The 15,637-nt window shown below is 47.0% G+C and overlaps 1 protein-coding gene across 1 annotated transcript; it reads left to right on the top strand.

The window, feature by feature from the left end:
• Positions 1-1,725: 1,725 nt before the first annotated feature.
• On the top strand, positions 1,726-14,804 carry VPS72 (vacuolar protein sorting 72 homolog). Its single transcript, XM_062192230.1, has 6 exons — positions 1,726-1,925; positions 7,454-7,606; positions 8,026-8,140; positions 8,521-8,697; positions 13,801-13,945; positions 14,247-14,804. Exons 1-6 carry the CDS (start codon positions 1,809-1,811, stop codon positions 14,632-14,634), a joined length of 1,095 nt encoding a protein of 364 aa, XP_062048214.1. The 5' UTR covers positions 1,726-1,808; the 3' UTR covers positions 14,635-14,804.
• The last annotated feature ends 833 nt before the right edge of the window (positions 14,805-15,637 follow it).

The following is a 15,637-nucleotide window of genomic DNA, read 5'->3' as shown; positions in this document are numbered from 1 at the left end:
ACAGATGAGAAAACAAACAAAGTAACTCAATCAAGGTCATGCAGTTAGATCTTAAAGCTCAAACTCAAACTGTGTTCTTAGCCACAACACCATGTTTTATGCCTTGAGAATTTTGGACTTTATCCTGTAGATGAGTCATTAAAGATTTTTAAAAAATTATTTAGGGGCCAATGCTGTGATCTAGAGGGTGGAGCTTCCACCTGCAGTGCTGGCATCCCTTGTGGACACTGGTTCAAGTCCTGACTGCTCCTCTTCCAATCCAGCTCTGTGCTGTGGCCTGGGAAAGCAGTGAAAGATGGCCCAAGTCCTTGGGCTCCTGCACCCACATGGGAGACCTGGAAGAAGCTCCTGGCTTCAGATAGGCTCAGTTCTGGCCGTTGCAGCCATTTGGGGAATGAACCAGCAGATGGTGGACTTTTCTCTCTTTCTCTCTCTCCCTCTGTAACTCTAACTCTCAAATAAATCTTTAAAAAAAGATAAGTTCATTTTCTAAAAAAGATTTATTTATTTGAAAGGCAGAGTTAGAGAGAGGGAGAAACAGAGAGCGATGACTCCTCCATCTGCTGGTTCCCTCCCCAAACAATTGCAACAGTGAGGGCTGGGCCAGGCCAAAACCAGGAGCTCCGGTCTCTTCTCTCACCTGCGTGGAAGGGGCCTATCTTTTTCCAGGCAAATTAGCAGGCAGCTGGATCAGAAATGGAGCAGCTGCGACTTGAACTGGCACCCATATGGGATGCCGCTGTTGCAGGCAGTGGGCCACAACACCAGCCTCCATTAAAGATTTTTGAGGAGGGGCCGGCGCTGTGGTACAGCAGGTTAAAGCCCTGACCTGAGGTGCCAGCATCCCATGTGGGCACTGGTTCGAGTCCTGGCTGCTCCTCTTCCTATCCAGCTCTCTGCTATGGCCTTGGAAAGCAGTGGAAGATCGCCTGAGTCCTTGGGCCCCTGCACACACGTGGGAGACCTGGAGGAAGCTCCCGGCTTCAGATTGGCACAGCTCCAGCCGTTGTGGCCACATGGGGAGTGGGCCAGCGGATGGAGGACTTCTCTCTGTGTCTCTACCAATTTCTTTAAAAAAAAATTTTTTTTTGAGGAGATTAATTCCATTTTTAGAAAGGTTCCTACCTACAGCAGAATGAAAGGCTGGAACAGAGAAACATGACCTCTGAAAGCATATTTGTTGGGGTCAGCCTTGTGGCCCAGAGGGTTAAGCCACCACCTGCAATGCCAGCATCCCATTTGAGCGCCAGTTCAAGTCCCAGCTGCTCCACTTCCAGTAGAGCTCCCTGCTAATGCGCCTGGGAAGAAGAGTAGAGGAAGGCCGGAGTGCATGGGCTCCTGCACCCACGTGAGAGACCCCATGGAGTTTCCAGCTCCTGGTTTCAGCCTGGCCCAGCCCCCGCCATTATGGCCATTTGGGGAGTAAGCCAGCTGATAGAAGGTCCCTCTCTGTCTCTCTATAAATCTGCCTTTCAAATGAATAAATGAATGAATCTTAAAGTTAAAAAAAAAAAAAAAACTTGTTCACTACAAAGTCTGTACTTGGTGTCATGGGCACGGCATATACTCATTCAGCAAGACAGGTTGGAGGTTGCTTGGAGGCTCAGCGCCAGTGTGGGCGGGGCTGAAAGGTAAAGAGGGCTGTAGAGGGCGGGACTAGAAGGCCATCGATGTTCTACTGCTTCTGCCTGACGCCTGACTTCCGCCAGCTGCGGCCTCCCTCCCGCAGGTAGTGGTGTCGAGTACCGAGCTCCGAGAACCGAGCTGGGTGAGGGGCCGCTGGTGGCGGCGCAGTCTCCGTAGGCGACATGAGTTTGGCTGGGGGCCGGGCCCCCCGGAAGACCGCTGGGAACCGGCTCTCTGGGCTCCTGGAGGCAGAGGAAGAAGATGAGTTCTACCAGACGACTTATGGGGGTTTCACAGAGGCAAGAACCGGGCCCAGGAAGAGGGAAGGGAGGAAGCGAAGAGAAGGAGTCTTGCAAGGAAAAACCCTGGACAAAGAAGAAGGGGGCGGGGAATCTCTGCCGAGGAGCTCTGGGAGCTGATACTCGGGTCCGGGTGGGTGGGAGGGGGTGCAGTGGAGTCCTGGAGGAGACAGCCCTCGGCCGGGTTGGGGTGGGGGTGGAGGTCAGGGATGGAGAAGCCCTCTGGAGGCACCCGCAGTGTGGTAGAAACCTACAGAGCACCTCTCCAGTTTCCCTGCACTGTGACGTCTAGCATGCGGAAGGCACCTCGTAGGCAGCCCCTTGGTATGTGTGTGTGCTGTTTGGCGCACTGCTGGGTTATGCAGAGGCGTGTGGAGTATGCAGAGGAAGCCGCTCCAGAAAACCGGGGCTCTTAGCCTACCCTTTTTTTTCAAATTTCGAACCCCAGTGTCAATGTTTTCCTAGATAACCCTTCCGTGACTGTTCTAAAAACTTCTCCAATGACTTCCGTCCCAGAAGCTGTTTCTGTGAAGTTTGTAAATAGACTAGGCTTGCTTATTTGTTTATAGTTTTCTGTTAGATTGTAACTTCTGTAAAGTTGCAGGTAGTCTTTCTTCAAGTGTTACTCTTTCCGTCCGTGGTCCAGTGTCAGGATTGGGCTGGCACTCGCTACATTCTTACTTCCTGAACCTGTGCGGTTGATACATATTGAACACATGGAGTGTTGCGGTGGGTGGTGATCTACAGCGTTAAAAACACTTCTCTGTCCTTATATATCCACATTCGGGGTCGAGGGGAGGGACTGACCGGGTTTACAGTCTCTTAAAATTCTGTGCGATAAACATGTTACGGGAACGTGTAGGATCCAGAGTTGTTGCTCAGGATAAGGATTCCTGTGGGGATGATGTTTAAGCAAAGAAAGTATGAGTAGTAGGACTTGACTGGATGAATGACAGGTAACAGGGAACGAGAAAGATTATTCCAGGAAGGGGTTGGAGCACAGTGTGAACAGGCGCTGGGGTCCTGATCTGGGATCTGCAAGTTTCCTTTTATTTTCCAGCCTGAAGGAAGAATAAACACTGGTAAGCCTGGAGGCAATGAGCATGAGCTGGATCACATAGGCCCTTGAGAGCCACAGTAAAGAATTTTGCTCTTCATCCAGAAGATTGAGAAGAGTCATCAAATTTCTGAGATTAAATTTGTACTTCAGAACTGTTACTCTGTAATAAGGGACATGGGGGAATGGTTTGAAGGGGGCAGGAAACATGGATGGGAGAGTTCAAGAGATATTAAGAAAATAGCACCCACAGGGCTCAGTGACTTTCTGGGAGTCATTACTTACACAGCCCTAACCAAGTAGTTTAAAATAGAACTTTCTCATCCCTCCTCCAAAGTCATTTTCCTATTTCTGTCATTTTACGAGTCGTTATTTAATATGTACTCTTCATGCTTCCAAAAAGGATTTAAAGAGGCTTATGATGTAAACAAAAAGTAGGAACAGTAAAAATAGAGACAGATCATAAGTCATTGTACCAGGAGCCTATGCTAAAATGGTAAGAGCATTGATATTAAATTTAGCTGTGAGCTTTGTGGCTTACTTAGCCAAACTAAATTTCTTTTTATGGTAAGAAAGAAGCATACATGTTCTTTTAGAGAGACAAACCTATTCAGCATAAAATTCTAGGGAAAATTTATCATTACATCTTTTTTTTTTTTTTTTTTTTTTGAGGTCTTCCCTCCACTGGTTCACTCCCCAAATGGCTACCATAGTTGGAGCTGAGCCAGGCCAAAGTCAGGACCCAGGAACTTCTGGGTCTCCCACGTGGGTGTAAGAATCTGGGGACTTGAACCATCCTCCACTGCTTTTTCCCAGGCACATTAGCAGGAAGCTGGATTGGAAGCAGAGCAACTAGGTCTTAAACCAGCTCCAACTTAAACCAGACTTTGATCTGGCCCAGCCCTGGCCATATCGGCCATTTGGGGAATGAACCAGCACATGGAAGATCTTTGTCTCCCTGCCTCTCTCTCTCTCTCTCTCTCTCTCTCTCTTTCTCTTTCTCTTTAACTGTGCCTTTCTTTTTTTGTTTGTTTGTTTCAAAGATTTTATTTATTTACTTGAAAGTCAGAGTTACAGAGAGAGAGAGAGAGAGGCCTTCCATCTGCTGATTTGCTCCCCAAATGGCTGCAATGGCCAGAGCTGAGCCGATCCAAAGCCAGGAGCTTCTGCCAGGTCCCCCACATGGGTACAGGGGCCCAAGGACTTGGGCCATCCTCTACAGCTTTCCCAGGCCATAGCAGAGAGCTGGATTGAAGTGGAGCTGCTGGGACTCAAACTGGTGCACATACGGGATGCCGACACTGCAGGCAGTGGCTTTACCTGCTACGCCACAGCGCCAGCTCCTGTGCCTTTCAAATAAAGTAAATATTTTTAAAAAAATACATAAGTATATATATACACACACACACACACATATATATATATACATACATATATATATATATAGTAACAGGAGTGGTTATATAACCCCACCCTGTAGGTGATATAAAAACATTCTCTTATCCAGTCATTTACAAATGACTGGATAAAAGATAAGAGAATAGTAATCCTTAACTTATTGAAAGCATTTTGATTAGGCACTAAACTAATATGAATTTGATCTTTTGCCCTCTGGAGATGGCTTACTACCAGGTTAGAGTCAAGCCCAGGGGATTAATGTGTTCCTAGGCTGTCTTTCACAGAGATCAGTGGGGAGGAAATGGTAGTTGTGAGTCCAAGATTGAATTCTGGCTGGCTTCGAGTGTCAACCATTTGTTGATTTTTTTTTTAAAGATTTATTTATTTATTTGAAAGTCAGAGTTGCACACAGAGAGAAAGCGAGGCAGAGAGAGAGAGAGAGAGGTCTTCCATCCACTGGTTCACTCCCCAATTAGCTGCAACGGCCAGAGTTATACTGATCTGAAGCCAGGAGCTTCCTCTGGGTCCCCCACCGCGGGTACAGGGGCCCAAGAACTCAAGTCATCTTCTGCTTTCCCAGGCCATAGCAGAGAGCTGGATTGGAAGTGGAGCAGCCAGGACTCGAACCAGAGTCCAAATGGGGATGCCAGCACTGCAGGTGGCAGCTTTACCCACTTTGCTACAGCGCCAGCCCCCCATTTGTTGATTAATGGACAAATCTGCATCATTGATTGGAGAGAGAGCTGCAAGTCTGAGGTGTAGCCAGCCCAGTTGATTCCTTTTTCCTAAAGTGTTTGGGCTTTTTCCCCACTTTCTTTCCAAGGTGGCTGCCATTCTAGCCCTAATGTATATTACATTAGAGCTAAGGCTTCAGATTTTCTACTCCAGCTCATCAAACTCAGCTCTGTAACTTTGTCAAATATACCTTGTATATAGTTTTTACCCTTCTACCTATTTTTCTCAGTAACTTTACCTCAACAATGATTATCATGCTGGGACAAGTAAGGAGAAGGAGGTGGTTGAGAATCACTGGCCCTCAGTTGTTTTTTTTTTTTTTTTTAAGATTTATTTTATTTATTTGAAAGAGTTACAGAAGAGAGAGGTAGAGACAGAGAGGTGTTCCATCCGCCGATTCACTCCCCAGGTGGCTGCAATGGCCAGGGCTGCGCTGATCCGAAGCCAGGAGCCAGGAGCTTCTTCCAGGTCTCCCACATGGATGCAGGGGCCCAAGGACTTGGGCCATCCTCGCAGGCCATAGCAGAACTGGATCGGAAGAGGAGCAGCCGGGACTAGAACCGGCACCCATATGGGATACCGGCACCTCAGGCCAGGATTTTAACCTGCTGTGTCACAGTGTCAGCCCCCGGCCCTCAGTTTAAAACCAAAAGTTTATTATCCTGAAATTGTAAACCTCTGCAGAGACAAAATGTAACCTTCTTTTCAAATCTTATAGTCAAAGTGGGACAATTACATGACAGTCAAATGTGGAAAGGTAGCTTCTTGACAGAGATAAACCTTTTTTTTTTTTCTTAAGATTTATTTATTTGGGGCGGGTGCTGTGACACAACAAGTTAACACCCTGGCCTGAAGCGCCAGCATCCCATATGGGTGTGGGTTCTAGTCCCAACTGTTCCACTTCTGATCCAGCTCTCTGCTGTGGCCTGGGAAAACAGTAGAATATGGCCCAAGTCCTTGGGACCCTGCACCCACCTGGGAGACCCGGAAGAAGCTCCTGGCTCCTGGCTTCAGATTGGCGCAGTTCCAGCCATTGTGGCCAATTGGGGAGTGAACCATTGAATGGAAGACCTCTCTCTCTCTGCCTCTCCTTTCTCTGTGTAACTCCGACTTTCAAATAAATAAATAAATCTTTAAAATTTTGAAAGTCGGAGTTACACAGAGAAAGGAGAGGCAAAGAGAGAGAGGTCTTCCATTTGATAGTTCACTCCCCAATTGGCCACAACAGCCGGAGCTGTGCCGATCCAAAGCTAGGATCCAGGAGCTTCTTCTGGGTCTCCCATATAGATACAGGGGCTGAAGGACCTGGGCCATCTTCTACTGCTTTCTCAGGCCATAGCAGAGAGCTGGATCAGAAGTGGAGCAGCTAGGACTCGAACCAGTGCCCATATGGGATGCCGGCACTGCAGGCGGTGGCTTTACCTGCTACACCATGGTGCTGGTCCCAACCTTTTCTTTTTCATTCTTTGGATTCTAAAGTGTTATCCGCCAGACTAAAACCTGTACCCCAGATCTGGCCCATGTTTTGTTGTTGTTTGTTTTTTAAAGACTTATTTTGAAAGAGTTACAGAAAGAGATGGAGAGACAGAAAGTGAAAGAAGAGATCTTACATCTATACTGCTTCATTCCGCATATGGCCACAATGACTAGGGCTGAGCCAGGCTGAAGCCCGGAGCTTCATCTGGTTCTCCCACATGGATGCAAGAGCCCAAATACTCAGGCCATCCTCCAGTGGTTTCCCAGGCACATTAGCAGGGATCTAAATCAGAAGTGGAGCAGCCAGAACTTGAACCAGTATCCATGTGGGATGCCAGCATCACAGATGGCAGCTTTACCTGCTATACCACAGCACCTACTCCTGTGCTGCCTGTTTTAATCTGGCCCTTTATAGAAAAAGTTTCCTGATTTCTGGTCTAAAAGATTAAAGTCTTAAAATAGACCATCTCCCACCACCAACTGGTAGCAAATATGCCTTCCTCTGATTTGCCGTAGTTGCCATGTTGTACTTTATGTGTTGCCGTGTATAAAACTTCTGATTGCGTCCTGTCCTTCACTAGACTGTGAACCCACTGAAGGTAGGGACCAAACCGTATGCTCTTGTTCCGCAGTACTTACCACAGTGTCCTGCCGGTAAGGGGCCATCTGTGGACGTTGTGAAGGCGTGCCAGTAGAGCCAGAGTTGGCTAGGAAGGCTTCTCGCCTAAAAGGAAAGAAGAGCTCAGTTGGGAAGGAGAGTGAGGCAGCCCTTATCAGGAAAGTGAAGAAATTCTGTTCCTCCTGCATGCAGGGGCATTAACAAGTCTGCTCCCAGTAAGCCCTCACCTCCTTGTGTCCTCAGGAGTCGGGAGATGATGAATATCAAGGGGACCAGTCAGACACGGAAGACGAGGTGGATTCTGACTTTGACATCGATGAAGGGGATGAGCCATCCAGTGATGGAGAAGCTGAAGAGCCAAGGCGGAAGCGCCGAGTAGTTACCAAAGCCTATAAGGTGCAGGGGATTCCTGGTTCCCTTGGACTTTCTTAATTCCTACTCTCCTCTTCATCAGGCCCAGAGCACTCCATATCAGCCCCTTTTCTATAGTACCAGTTTTCTCTCTCTTTTTTTTTTTTTAACCATGCACAACAATTTATTTTCCCAAAGAAACCTTTTATTTAAGGAATACAAACTTCATGCATTTCATAAGTACAGCTTTAGGAATATAGTGATTTTTCCCACCATACCCACCTTCTCACCCACACTCTCACCCCTCCTCCCTCTCCCATTCCCAGTCCCATTCTCCAAATAACTTTATACACAGAAGACCAACTCTATACTAAGTAAAGAGTTGCCAGTTTTCCCTTGTTAAGATGCTCATCTTTCTCCCTACATCTTCTGTTCTCTGGTATCTGATTCCAATCTGTCCCCAGGAGCCTCTCAAGAGCTTGAGGCCTCGAAAGGTCAGCACCCCAGCTGGTGGCTCTCAGAAGGCCCGAGAAGAGAAGGCACTGCTGCCGCTGGAACTACAGGATGATGGCTCTGATAGTGAGTACAACATTTGGGTCAATTAACAAAACTGGGAAATGGTCATGAACTATTTTATCAGTATTACATTTTCTGAAGTTGATAAACTTACTCTGGCTGTGTAAGGAAACTCTTTATTCTTAAGAAGTAGACACTGAGCTTTGTAGAGATTAAAGCCAGCTTAACTCTCAGATCGTTCAGGGAAAAAAATTCATGGAATGCAAAGGGAGCAAAATGTTAACAGTTGGTGTGTGGGTAAAAAATACTCATGTCTTCTTTGTACTATTTTTGCAACTTTTATGTAAGTTTGGAATTCTTTCCAAATAAAATTTTAAGATAGGTAAATAGATAAAGGAGGTAGATATGAATTCAAAAATTTCTTCCCATCTGATTCTTCCCAGGTCGCAAGTCCATGCGTCAATCTACAGCTGAGCATACACGACAAACATTCCTTCGGGTACAGGAGAGACAGGGCCAGTCACGGCGGCGAAAGGGACCCCACTGTGAGCGGCCACTGACCCAGGAAGAGCTACTCAGGGAAGCCAAGATCACAGAGGAGCTCAACTTACGTTCACTGGGTCAGTCTGTCATTTCAGGAAAAGCAGAGGGGCTGAGGAGCACGAGGAAGAGTGTGAGACCTGGATGACTAGAGAACTGGGGAGGTGGAGATTTGGGAGGAAGAGATCAGAGGAATGAAGTGGAGAAACAGAGCAGGTGGTCAGGAGCAAGGGACTCGGCCACTATGAGGGCTCTGAGAAATAAGCCATATTCAGGTTCTTTGGTATAAAATAAGAGTTGTGTAGAAGTGAATTCGAATCCTTGTCTTGCTATTCACTTATGTTAAGACTGCAGGCAAATTATTTAGCCTACTTGTATCTTGCTTTCCTTTTCCTTTTTTTTTTTTTTTTAAGATTTATTTATTTATTTTGAAAGTCATAGTTACACACAGAGAGAAAGAAAGGCAGAGAGAAAGAGTTCTTCCATCTGCTGCTTCACTCCCCAATTGGCTGCAATGGCTGGAGCTGTGCCAGTCTAAAGCCAGGAGCTTCTTCTGACTCTCCCACATGGATGCAGGTGCCCAGGGACTTAGGTCATCTTCCATTGCTTTCCCAGGCCATAGCAGAGAGCTGGATCAGAAGTGGAGCAGCCGAGACTCAAACCAGGGCCCATATGGGATGCTGGCACTGCAGGCAGTGGCTTTACCCACGACACCACAGCACCAGCCCCTTGCTTTCCTTTTTCACAAATGGATGACAATGCTTTTTTTTTAATGGTAAAAAGGAGAGTGGAAAGTCAGTAGAGTTAACTCAGATCACAAAATTTAAAAAATACACATTCTTAAATATCTTTTCAGCTTAGATGTACTGGTATACAGTTGTATACAGTAACGTACTGTAAAAAATACATTTCTTTATGAATGGTAAATCTCAACTTAGGAGAGGTACTTGAGAAACTGAGGAAATGGCAGGTTCGCATCTACCATTACATGCTCTCTGGTATGTATTTTTCATGGGAGAACATGGTGGGTGGAATCACCTACAGTATATAATATTCTTTGTCTCTTTCTGAATCTATTTTCTTTTTTTTTTTTTTTAACCAGCCATGCATGGATATATGTAAATCTATATGCATACATATAGGCTTATATATCTGAATATATTATTTGTATAATCATGCATAAGTCAAATATGTATACTTTACCATGGAGTAGAAGATTACTTACTTGAAATTTCTGAGACCCAACCCTTTCCCATTTAGTGATACTTCTGAAAATTAGTTAACTTGGTTCTGAAAGGATATAAATTTTTTTTAATATTTATTTTATTTATTTGAGAGACAGAGTTACAGAAAGAGAGAGGGACAGAGAGAGAGAGAGGTCTTGCATCTGCTGATTCACTCCCCAGATGGCTGCAATGGCTGGAACTGGGCTGATACAAAGCCAGGAGCCAGGGCCAGTGCTGTGGCATAGTGGGTAAAGCCACCACCTGTAGTGCCAGCATCCCATATTGGTACTAGTTCGAGTCCTGGCTGCTCCACTTCTGATCCAGCTCTCTGTTATGGCCTGAGAAAATAGTAGAAGATGGCCCAGTCTTTCCCCAATATTGCATTCGCACCTGCATGGGAGACCTGGAAGAAGCTCCTGGCTCCTGGCTTTGGATCAGCACAGCTTTGGCCATTGGCAGCCATCTAGGGAGTGAACCAGTGGATGGAAGACTTTCTCTCTCTGTCTCTGCCTCTCTGTAACTCTGCTTTTCAAATAAATAAATAAATCTAAAAAAAAAAAAAAAAGCCAGGAGCCAGGAGCTTCTTCTGGGTCTCCCACATGGATACAGGAGCCCAAGCACTTAAGCCATAAGCAGAGAGCTAGATTAGAAGTGGAGTAGCAGGGACTTGAACTGACACCCATGTGGGATGCCGGCACTGCCATTAAACTACTACACCACATCGCCAGCCCCAAAAGAATGCAATATTGGGAAAAGATTAAGGTCAGCCCCAACATCTTCAGGATGTATTCTCATGATTTTATTTCTCATATTGTCCTTAAAATAGGATATATGATTTTTTTAAAGTTTTATTTATTTATTTGAAAGGCAGAGCTACAGAGAGGCAGAGGCAGGAAGAGTGAGAGGTCTTCCATCCACTGATTCACTCCCCAGATGGCCACAATGGCCAGAGCTGTGCTGATCCAAAGCCAGGAACCAGGAACTTCCTCCCAGTCTCCCACATGGGTGCAGGGGCCCGAGGACTTAGGCTGTCCTCCACTGCTCTCTCAAGCCATGGCAGAAAGCTGGATCAGAAGTGGAGCAGCCGGGACTCAAACCAGTGCCCATGTAGGATGCTGGCACTGCAGGCAGTGGCTTTACCTGCTATACCACAGTGCCAGCCCCAGCGATTTTTATCTATATAATAGAAATTCAATAGTTTAAAACAGTATCTATTCCTTAAAACATATAATGACTGAGAACTATCATGAGTGACAAGGTCACAAGGTGTCTGCACTTAGAATCCGCATCCTTTGTGCACACTGATGGGTTTGGACCACTCTCAGAGAGTGACTGTGGACTTCAGAGTTACCAGGGTGACAGGAGTTGGGGTGGAGAGGAAAAATAGAAACCACTGCCCAAGCCTTGAGTGAGTAAGGGAGCGCCTGTGGTGACTAGGAAGGGGAGAAGCGAATCTAGACTTTGACAGCTCTCAAGTGGATAGAAGAGTAGTGATCGGAAAGCTGCAGTTGCACTCAGGCGCAGTGAGAATGAGCAGCCTCCGGAAGACTGCAGAGTGCTGGCCTCAGTGATGACCAGGTGTCCCATAAGGCAAGTTGTGGAAGGAATGATAAGTGAGGAGCATGAAGATACGGGCACGTAAGCGGAGTACAGAGCTGGACTTCCAGGGGGTACAGGGAAGGTTTTGAGAGAAAGACAGAGGTTGGAATGATGGCTCAAGACAGAGAAAGCAACAGGTTCAATCAGTGGAGAGGGTTTCCAGAGGATCCTTTTTATTGAAGAAAAAAAAAGATTATTTGTAAGGCAGAGAGAGAGAGAGAGAGATCTTTCATCCAGTGGTTCACTCCCCAAATGCCACAACAGCCAGGGCAAAGCCAAGCTACAACCACGATTCCATAAACCCATCTGGGTCTCCCATGTGGGTAGCAGGGACCCAGGTACTCGTGCTGTTGTCTACTGCCTCCCAGGATGCACATTAGCAGGAGGCTGGATTGGAAGTGGAGTAGCCAGGACTCAAACCAGGCACTCCAGTGTGGAATACAGGTGTCCCAAGCAGCAGCTTAAGCCACCGGACCAAATACCTGTCCCCAGAGGATCCTTTTATGATCAGACTTTAGAGGATTGTGTTCACAGTGCCCCCAGTTAAGGACACAAGTTTGGAGTTCATTCAGAGGAAAAGGACCAGGAATAGTTTGATGTATTTATTTCTTAATAACAAATATTTACTGAGTGCCTGTAATGTGTGGAATGCTGCATGACCCTGATAATGTGCTGATAATGTGAGTCACAGGCACCACCTTAGGGAAGAGACATTCATAGCAGCAGTGAATTATCATAGAGCAGCATCACGCGGTCCAGTAGGTAACACGCAGCGTGTAGTCAGTCAGGGGACTGAGGTGAGCTGGGGAGGAGTGCCTGAAGCAGGAACATTGACTTAGCTCAGCTAATTGTCACCCAGTGGAAACGCAGACCTGCGGGTGCCAGGTTTCCTCATTGTTCACGAAGGACCAGAAATCTATATACTTAATGTAATTTCCTAATTTGTAAATGTCAGTTAACAAATTCAGATTTTTGTTGGAAACGTTGTACAGATCAATCAAACTCTTAAGTGGGCTTCCATCTTCAGCCTCTCCCAGAAACTGACAAATGCAATAGTAGAAGAATATATTAGGTACAGAGGTCCCCAAATTAAGGGAGTGACTCAGAACCATGTTGCATGAGGAATGATTCAGTGTGATGGTGTTGTGATCAGCCTGGGAAGGACCCAGTGGGGACACGGACATTCGGCATTTAAAGGACTCCCATATGGAAGCCAGATTGTATCCTTCATGGCCTTAAAAGGCAAAACTGATCAGAAAGTATATGTCAGCTCAAAATAGGAAAGAACTCTTAATGATGTAGTGTGCTGTTGGGGTGGAGTGAGCTGACACGGCAGTTGTAGAGGAGATTCTGAATCTGGGGAAGTGAGCAGCTCTTTGTCAAAGGGTCTCTTCTCACTCTGATGTCCCACAGTTCTGAGTGTACTTGGGAAATGAGATGCAGAGAGAATGTCAGGAGAGACAAACAGAGGCGAACAGTTGGCCTAGCGGTTAAGACACCCATATCCCACATCAGAGTGCACGGGTTTGGCTTTCAGCTCAGATTCCAGATTCCCGCTAATGCAGACCCTGGAGGCAGTGGTGATGACTCAAGTAGCTGGGTTCCTGCTGCCCAGGCGGGATTGCATTTCCAGTTGCCTGCTTCAGCTCCGACTGGGATTCATTGCAGGCATCTAGGGAGTGTCCCAGTGGAGGGAAGTACTGTCTCTTTGTCTTTATCATATCAGTCTCTCTCTGCCTCTTGAAGAAAAAAATAAACAAACAACAACAACAACAACAACAACAACAAAAAACCAGAAAACTTAGGTATTGGAAGTTGCCAGGGGGCTTTAGGGGATGTCCATAGTTGGCTAGTTGGCTGGTATAATTGGCAATAACTAGATGGTTAGGAAAATGATTGAGAAACCATGGGACAGACATGAGATGTGAGGGCCGGCACCGTGGCTTAACAGGCTAATCCTCTGCCTTGCGGCGCCGGCACACCAGGTTCTAGTCCCGGTTGGGGTGCCGGATTCTATCCCGGTTGCCCCTCTTCCAGGCCAGCTCTCTGCTATGGCCCGGGAAGGCAGTGGAGGATGGCCCAAGTCCTTGGGCCCTGCACCCGCATGGGAGACCAGGAGAAGCACCTGGCTCCTGCCTTCGAATCAGCGAGATGCGCCAGCCGCAGTGGCCATTGGAGGGTGAACCAATGGCAAAAAGGAAGACCTTTCTCTCTGTCTCTCTCTCTCACTATCCACTCTGCCTGTCTCAAAAAAAAAAAAAAAAAAAAAGAAAAAAGAAAAAAGAAAAAGAAAAAAAGAAATGGGATGTGAGAAAAAGGGAAACTGACCATCCCTCATTCCTTCCTTTGATCCTGAAGAGACATACGAACGACTTGAAGCTGACAAAAAGAAGCAGGTTCACAAGAAGCGGAAGTGCCCTGGGCCTATAATCACCTACCATTCGGTGACAGTACCACTTGTCGGGGAGCCGGGCCCCAAGGAAGAGAATGTCGATGTGGAAGGGTGAGTGGAGCCCATCTGTATTCAGCTGTGTTTTCTCAGCCCTGTTTTGCTTGCTTTCCTCACACAGTGCTCTCTCTAACACCTGGAGGTTCCCAATTTCTGTCTCCCTTCTGCTCTTTATTCTTTCTCGTCTGGCCTCTCTCTCTGTTGGTTTCTTTTCCCGTCTGTCACTTAGTAGAGTCTCCGGATGTTCATACGTCTCTGCCTCCCTTTTCTCCTTCCTCATTCCTGTGAGTTTTCTTCCCGAGTCTTGTTATTGTCTCTCCTCAGCTCTTTGTGTTTCTCTTTTTTTTGCCCTCAGACTTGATCCTGCTCCCACGGCTTCTACATTGACTCCCCATGCTGGCACCGGACCCGTCATCCCCCCTGCTCGCTGCTCACGTACCTTCATCACTTTTAGCGATGATGCGACATTTGAGGAATGGTTTCCCCAAGGGCGACCCCCTAAGGTCCCCGTTCGTGAGGTCTGTCCAGTGACCCATCGTCCAGCTCTATACCGAGACCCTGTTACAGACATACCCTATGCCACTGCTCGAGCCTTCAAGATCATCCGTGAGGCCTACAAGAAGTACATCACTGCCCATGGACTGCCGCCCACTGCGTCTGCCCTGGGCCCTGGGCCCCCACCTCCTGAGCCACTCCCTGGCTCTGGGCCCCGAGCCTTGCGCCAGAAAATCGTCATCAAATGAAGAGATGTCTAGTGCTTAGAGGCCGCTGTCCTGCTCAGACTTTTCCCTCTCCTCTCCCTGCTTCTCCCCCTCTGTCATCTCTGATGTTTGCCCAGTCCTCCTCTTTCTCCATCTTTTCCCCTAGTTCCTACTGGTTTTGTTGTGTTTTTTTAACCTAATAAAATAGAAAGATTCCTTTTGTCTGGTGTCTAATCTAGGGTTGGGAACAAGGAGTACTTTTTGGTGAATGGGTTTATCAAAGTCTTTGCATTTGTTAGATAGCCATTTAATATGAGCTGTCCTTAAATTACTTTGTTTTTTAAAATTTATTTATTTGAAAGAGTTACACAGAGGGAGGAGAGGCAGAGAAAGAAAGCAAGGTCTTCCATCCGATGCTTCATTCCCCAACTGGCCACAATGGCCAGAGCTGCACCGATCCAAAGCTAGGAGCCAGTTTCTTCTTCCAGGTTTCCCACACAGGTGCAGGGGCCCAAGGACTTGTGCTAGCTTCTACTGCTTTCCAAGGCCTTACCAGAGAGCTGGATCGGAAGTGGAGCAGCCAGGTCTGGAACCAGCGCCCATATGGGATGCCAGCACTGCAGGACAGGGCGTTAACCTGCTGTGCTACAGCGCTGGCCCCAAACTGTCCTTAACTGTAAAAAATTCGTTCCTTCAACTAGGTTGTAACCATCTTAAAAACAGACACCAAAACTGAAATCCTTATATTTATGTCACCTTACGTCTGCTGCTTTGGGTGTAGCAGGTACCAAGTAAGTAGGAACTATCTGGTTCTCTTAAAACTCCGGTGTCTGAGATGCTTTTCTGTGAGGAGATGGGGAGGAGGTGCCATGGCTATTAATGGCCACTAGAGGCTCTCAGGGCTGGGCAGGGTATGGGGGCTGTGTATATGTGATCTCCCACTACCCCCCACCTGGCCAGAGCTAAAATAATAAAATGCTGAGCTCACTGTTCCCCCACCCTCTCCCCCGGCACCGGGCTCCTCCTGCTGCTGGGACAGTGCTCC

Source organism: Lepus europaeus, chromosome 5 (assembly GCF_033115175.1).
Source record: "Lepus europaeus isolate LE1 chromosome 5, mLepTim1.pri, whole genome shotgun sequence".
Taxonomy (NCBI): domain Eukaryota; kingdom Metazoa; phylum Chordata; class Mammalia; order Lagomorpha; family Leporidae; genus Lepus; species Lepus europaeus.
Note: the sequence above shows the minus strand (reverse complement) of the source record. Positions and strands in the feature narration are given on the sequence as shown.

What these genes read in the sequence shown, in the direction of transcription:
- VPS72 (XM_062192230.1), top strand. Translation starts at nt 1,809, where the DNA reads ATGAGTTTGGCTGGGGGCCGGGCCCCCCGGAAGACCGCTGGGAACCGG. An exon ending in CTTATGGGGGTTTCACAGAG is followed by an intron (nt 1,926 to 7,453) that starts GCAAGAACCGGG and finishes TTGTGTCCTCAG; the next exon opens with GAGTCGGGAGATGATGAATA. An exon ending in GCTCAACTTACGTTCACTGG is followed by an intron (nt 8,698 to 13,800) that starts GTCAGTCTGTCA and finishes TTGATCCTGAAG; the next exon opens with AGACATACGAACGACTTGAA.